The sequence below is a fragment of the Triticum aestivum genome, chromosome 3A, assembly GCF_018294505.1.
Source record: "Triticum aestivum cultivar Chinese Spring chromosome 3A, IWGSC CS RefSeq v2.1, whole genome shotgun sequence".
Classification (NCBI taxonomy): domain Eukaryota; kingdom Viridiplantae; phylum Streptophyta; class Magnoliopsida; order Poales; family Poaceae; genus Triticum; species Triticum aestivum.
In genome coordinates this window covers 115,851,965-115,857,907 of record NC_057800.1, presented here as the reverse complement: position 1 = coordinate 115,857,907, position 5,943 = coordinate 115,851,965, and the positions used below count along the sequence as shown (strand labels likewise).

Here is a 5,943-nt window from a genome sequence, read left to right as displayed (position 1 = left end):
TATAGGGTGCAATTTGAAGGTGTGTCGATTCCTTTCGAGGCACACAAGATTTGGGAGGCCAAAGTTGAGCCAAAGTGCAAGTTGTTCGTTTGGCTCCACCTTCACCGGAAAGCGCTAACCGCGGATCATCTTGTTGTCCATGGTTGGCCTCACGAGGAGGTTTGGAGTCTGTGTAACACCGAATTTGAAACAAACGAGCATCTCTCTCGGGGATGCCTTTTGGTCCGAAGCGTTTGGGGTATCGTTGCTGGCTGGTCCTCGATCATGCCAAGCTCGGCCCCGGGTTTTTTTCCATGCCCGAGGACTGGTGGAAGAAGAACATTCGAGGCGGAAGCACTTTGGCAGGGTGTTCATTTATGTGTGTGTGGCATGTATGGAAAGAGAGGAATCAAAGGCTTTTCCAGAACGCCTCTTTACAGGTGTTAGATGTTGCTTACCTCGTTAGGGAGAACCTTGTCCAGTTGGGTTTAGCTATGGCAATGGCATGTAATTTCTAGAGCTTTTTAGTCTTGTAAATATCTTTTGTACACTTTCTGTTTTCCCATGTCTATATGAAACCTGGCAGAGCGCCTGCCTTTTATCGTCAAAATAAATATCAGCCCAAGGATGAATACACGTTACAAGAAAAAAAAAGAGAATCATGACACACACATAATCCTACATGAGCATGAGCACAAAAATTTCTCGCAGAAGCAGAGGTCGGCAACATCCCGTTTCCTTGCAAACCTTCCTAGTCTTATGTTGCATGGACCCAAATAAGCCGTGTCAAAAGGACGAACAATTGAAAAAATTGGTCCTCCCTTTTTGCCATAAACAGTAAGCTACAATGATCCACCAATTCCCACTCTCCTCACAACCCCTAAACAGACTTCACAAATATCATCATTCAGCCTAAAAACCACCGCAGCCTCAGAAAAATTGCAGCTACACTAGTACTGTGCATTTTACAGAAAAAGAAAGCATTAAGGATTATGACGCGCAGAATCCCATCCTTAGCTTACGAGGGATCACCATCACCATCACCAATAATGGCAGCAAAGAATGTGGGGAAGGGAAAAGGAGGGGTCAGGGAGGCCGCCGAGGAGAAACGCCCGGCTGCTTTCTTCGTGCGGAAAGGGCTCGACATTCTCAACCCCGCAGTCCCTCTCCGTCCACCTCCGCCCGCCACCCCACACTCCACAACGGACGAGCGAGCCAAGCCCGGCCCTCCCCTCCCCTACCTCACCTGGCTTGTCTCTGCTGCGGGCATTGACTCCTCCTCCACCTCCACCTCCACCTCCACCTCCAAAACTGACTCCTTTCCTAATCTTGCTGGACAGTTCTCTGTAGTCTGTATCCCCGCACATGCCACCGTCGACACCTGTCAGCCCCACCACCGGGTCGCCCTAGCCGGTGCGGCGGTGCCCCTCTGCTGCCGTGCCCCCCGGGGACTTCCCGTATCGCGGACGGGTCCTCCTCTGAATGCGGTTGGGGTAGGAGAGGTAGTATAGTATAGATAGAAGAGCCGTGCGCGCTCGGGAGGGGAGAGGAGAGGAGAGAGGCAGGAGTCCCGGGGCTGTACGGGGAGCAGCGTACCGCGTACGTACGCGCGCCCCACCGGCTGGCTACACGGCACGGGCCACCGCCGCGCGCGAGGGAGGAGGACAGGGTGTCAGCGCGGCCGGGCGGGCGGCCGGGCCCCTTTCCTTTCTTTCTGGTGCGGGCCTTGAATGCGTCGTCCTGGCTGCTGATATCCACCCGCCCGCCCTCCCGGACTCCTCGGCCGATCAGATTCGGTTCTGTTACTCGAGCTCGCCGCGGAAAGAGGGGAGGGGATAAGAGGGAGGAGGTTGGGACCTGAACCTGCCAGCAAGCCAGGCATTCTGATCCGGATTCGGCTCCCTCAACCTCCCGGCCGCCTCGAGGAAGGAAGGTTGGTTGGTTTCTTGCTCCTCCTCCCTCACGTCTCATCTCATCTCGGATTATTGTTTTCTCCTTCTTCCGCTTCTCTCCGGATGCTCGTTTGGAAAGCCGTCGGCTGTCTATCTTGGTGTGTCCGTAGACGTGAGCTCGGCTTTCGGTGCTTCTCGATCGAATTCATTCGTCTGACAAAGGCAAGTTCGCTGTTTGTTTGCGGATCCTTTTTCGCCGGTTACTAGTGCTCAAGTTTCTTCGAGCTCTCTGCTCCGGATTGCTTTACCATTGTGCTCATAGTACGCCTCGGGTTTTCGATGCCGTTACTGTGCAAATCTGTGCGAGGCCTGCGTCTGCTTTCGGATCATTGCCTTTTGGATTTCTCCGGTTTTTTTTGCCTAGATGAACTTCTTTTGCCTACCCTCCATTGTCGAGTCGAAAAGTTCAGGTGCTGTTTGCCGAGTCTGAACTTATCCTGAGATGTTCTCCGGTCGTGGTTTGGGAAGTCATAATACCGGCGGGGTGTTCGGATTTAATAATAATCTTGGTAAAAGGAATAGTAGATCTTGCTTTGCGCGTTTTCATTTTTTGTCGCGAGAATTGTTGCCCCATAATCTGACGTCTCGTTGCGTGAAAAGTCGATGTCTTCACTAGAAAATCAAATGGTCTGGATGATGCTTGTTCGGGTCATAATTTTTGCTCCTGCAGTTTCTCTAATGCTTCACTGCAATCCAACTGTCAAAAAACCGCGTTATTCCAACTGCTCGTGCCTGTATTCTGCTAATTCTTGAGAAGAAGTCAAATCATTATTGATTTACAAATGAGTATTCAACTATGAATGCCCGCCGATAATGATCAATATTGCTTTGTTTTTTATTCGCTGAACAGGACATTTTATATAAGCAATAATTGCCCGTATAATACTACCGGTTGCGTACCAAGTTCAGCTCACAATCTTTTCTTCCTCGTGTTGTATTTCAGGATACTTGAGAAGGCCAGGCTGCCGCGGGTTCTTCAGCAAGATTCAGGGATCTGTTTGATACTGAACAGACCCTTGACCTCTTTGTGCATCACCCATCTTTTTTACAACTTGCGGCAAGAATTTGGCAGCAAATGGGTCGAGGAATCGCTGCGATTCCTGGCCTAAGGTCTCCCGGCGGCGTTTCTTGTGACTTCTGTTCGAAATTTCACTTCAACATGTGGTTCATGCTAATCCAAGCTTCCAAAGTTGGAATCTGATCACTTGTGACAGCGTTTCCCCGTGTTCTTAGTTCCCGGCAATATGGACACGGAGACCTCCTGGGTTAGGAGGACTAAGTTTTCGCACACCGTCTACACAAGGGTTAGTTCCCATGGGGTGCATGTGGCTCCTCTTGGCAGGGATGTGGAGCAGAGACTTCAGAGGTTTGTGAGCATGAGTAAGTGTGTGACGATGCCCATTGATCGAGGCAATGATGAAACAGTGGCTGCGCTGAAGCATACTGCTAGTTTGCCATCACTTCGAGCCTCACTTCAGCCTAATGAGAAGAAGGCCAGCAAGCAGAAGATGAGTTTGGAGATTCCTTTGAGCCCTCCGGCAAAGTCTGAGAAATCCAAGGCCCCAAGGGCGAGGAGCCTGGTCAAGAGCCCAAGCTCGATGATGCTCCTTAGCTACTTAAATAATGCACACACAAGTCAGGGCTCCAACCTTCATCAAAAGGCTAATGGATCTCCTCACAAGCTGAGATCCAAGTCCCCTCTTCCCAGCGTAGTGCCTTCAGATACATTCAGGGAAGCGAGGGCCAGCAGTCAGAGGTTCACAAGCCCTCCCCCGAAGCGTGTGGGATCTGATAAAAGCGTCTATGGCAAATCGTTGGGCAGGGAAGGGTGTGATATGGGTCCAAGCCCTGATTGGTGTTCGACTCCGGTGGTCTCTGATAAGCACAATTCTCAGAAGGATAGCTCATGGACCAGAAGATACTTTGACAATGGGGGAAGGAGGAGGGTTAGTGCAGTAGAGACTGTGAGGAGCCGTACGGTTAGCATGGCTCAAGCGGTGCAATCTACAGTTGATTGGGAACTTGATCCAACCAAGCTGCTTGTTGGCCATAGGTTTGCTTCTGGGGCACATAGCCGGCTATACAAAGGACTTTACGACAATAAGCCGGTTGCCCTTAAATTTATCCGCCGGCCTAAGCCTGACGCTGGTGGGATAATAGCTGCAAAGCTTGACAAACAATATAACACTGAGATCAATGCATTGTCTCATCTGCATCATAAGAATGTGATCAAGGTATAATTACATTCAGACTTTTCAAGATGTACTGTTTTTCTTATTATATCTCTGGGCATAGATAGTGCAGAGTGTTTGGTTTGATTTTTCTCCCTTAGCCTTATAGTGGTCATGCAATCTAATAAAATCACACGGGCACGTTCATGCTCCTTTTTTTGCAATAGAAAAATACTTTGAGGATGTTTGAACCTTTTGTTATAATCAACTCATGATTGTCTGCCAACTTGCTATACACCTTCAGAAGAAGAAAATTAAGTTGATGTTATCTTAGGATAAGCACCGTTGCTATTTTCAGTGTGCCGTCAAGTGCTCAAAATATTCACCAATAAGTTTATTTATTATATGAGCTGACCACAGTCCGTAATATTAGTGAATCATGCCTCGTTATTGATTAACCTTGTCTCATTTCATTTTGTTGGTAACTTCTGATTTCATTTTGTTGGCAACTTCTTAATGCAGCTTGTAGCGGCTCATAGATGTGGACCGGTTTATTACATTATTACGGAGCTTCTTCCTGGAGGTTCCTTGAGGTCATACCTGCACAACCCAGAGCACCACCCCCTCCCTCTGGAGAGGACCATATCCATCGCTCTGGAGATTGCCCGCGGGTTGGAGTACATCCACTCTCAGGGAATTGTCCACCGCGACATTAAGCCCGAGAACATCCTTTTTGATGAGAAGTTCGAGGTGAAGATTGCTGATTTCGGCATTGCCTGCGAGGAAACGTTATGTGATCTGCTAGTGGACGATGAGGGCACGTACCGCTGGATGGCCCCTGAGATGCTAAAGCGCAAGCCGTACAACCGGAAGGTGGATGTATATAGCTTTGGACTGCTGCTGTGGGAGATGGTGACCGGAAGAATTCCTTTCGAGAACCTCTCCCCAGTCCAGGTGGCTTATGCCGTTGCGAATAATGTAAGAGTTTAATTATGAGTGTGAGTTTGCCTTCTTTGCAGAACGTAATCAGAAGATGTACGCGTTCTCTCCTTGACTAAATCCTTTGGTTTTGTTTCAGAACAAGAAAGTGATGGAGCCTCAAGATTACTGCCCAGCAGTAGTGAGACCCCTGATTGAGGAGTGCTGCGCGTTGCAGCCTGAGAAGAGGCCGGATTTCTGGCAGATTGTGAAAACCCTGGAGAAGATCCAGTCGGTTATGTCGCAGGGCGGCTGCCTGGACGCGCTGAGGAGCAGTGACCACAAGAAGGGGCTTAAGCACTGGATTCAGAAACTGAAGCCATCGCACAGCGCGTGAGCTCAGTCATCTAGCATTGTTTCGACCGTTATTTTATCCGGTTGGGTATGCTCCCCTAGTCTAGCCTAGCGTAAGATGATATAAGCTTTTCATTTCGTGTTTTAAGATTCTAGGATGGATGCGGATGTTTATTAGGTGAGCTACAATTTGCTTTTTTATTACATTATTAGTAGTTGTATACCATATCAAACTTATACTATGTGTTATCTCATTGGCTCTTGCTCCCTGTCGCTGTCTGCTAAGCTCAGTCGCAGTGCAGATTATTCATATTGGTCGAAATCGTCGATAGAAGTTAGTCATGATTATTAGCCTGCTCTTATAGAAGTCCCTCATTTAGATAGAGATTGCCGAGGAAAGCCCGCCGACTCGCCGGCATTAGCATCATGGGCAAGTGCGTGGTTAATTAACGCAATTATTGGCACCTTTGTTCGTCAGCATGCCACTGACTCCTCATGGTGCTTTTTATTTTGTTGCGAGATGACGGCCCGGTTTCAGATATGCTTGTTTTAGCGCTGCATTTCCGTGA

The 5,943-nt window shown here is 48.8% G+C and overlaps 1 protein-coding gene across 1 annotated transcript; it reads left to right on the top strand.

Annotated features, from left to right (window-relative positions):
* The first annotated feature begins 1,098 nt into the window (after nt 1-1,098).
* Nucleotides 1,099-5,628, top strand: LOC123060595 (probable serine/threonine-protein kinase PBL18). The gene is made up of 4 exons (XM_044483370.1): nt 1,099-1,912; nt 2,875-4,165; nt 4,625-5,080; nt 5,181-5,628. The coding sequence occupies exons 2-4, from the start codon at nt 3,176-3,178 to the stop codon at nt 5,415-5,417; spliced, it is 1,683 nt and encodes a 560-aa protein (XP_044339305.1). The 5' UTR covers nt 1,099-1,912; nt 2,875-3,175; the 3' UTR covers nt 5,418-5,628.
* The last annotated feature ends 315 nt before the right edge of the window (nt 5,629-5,943 follow it).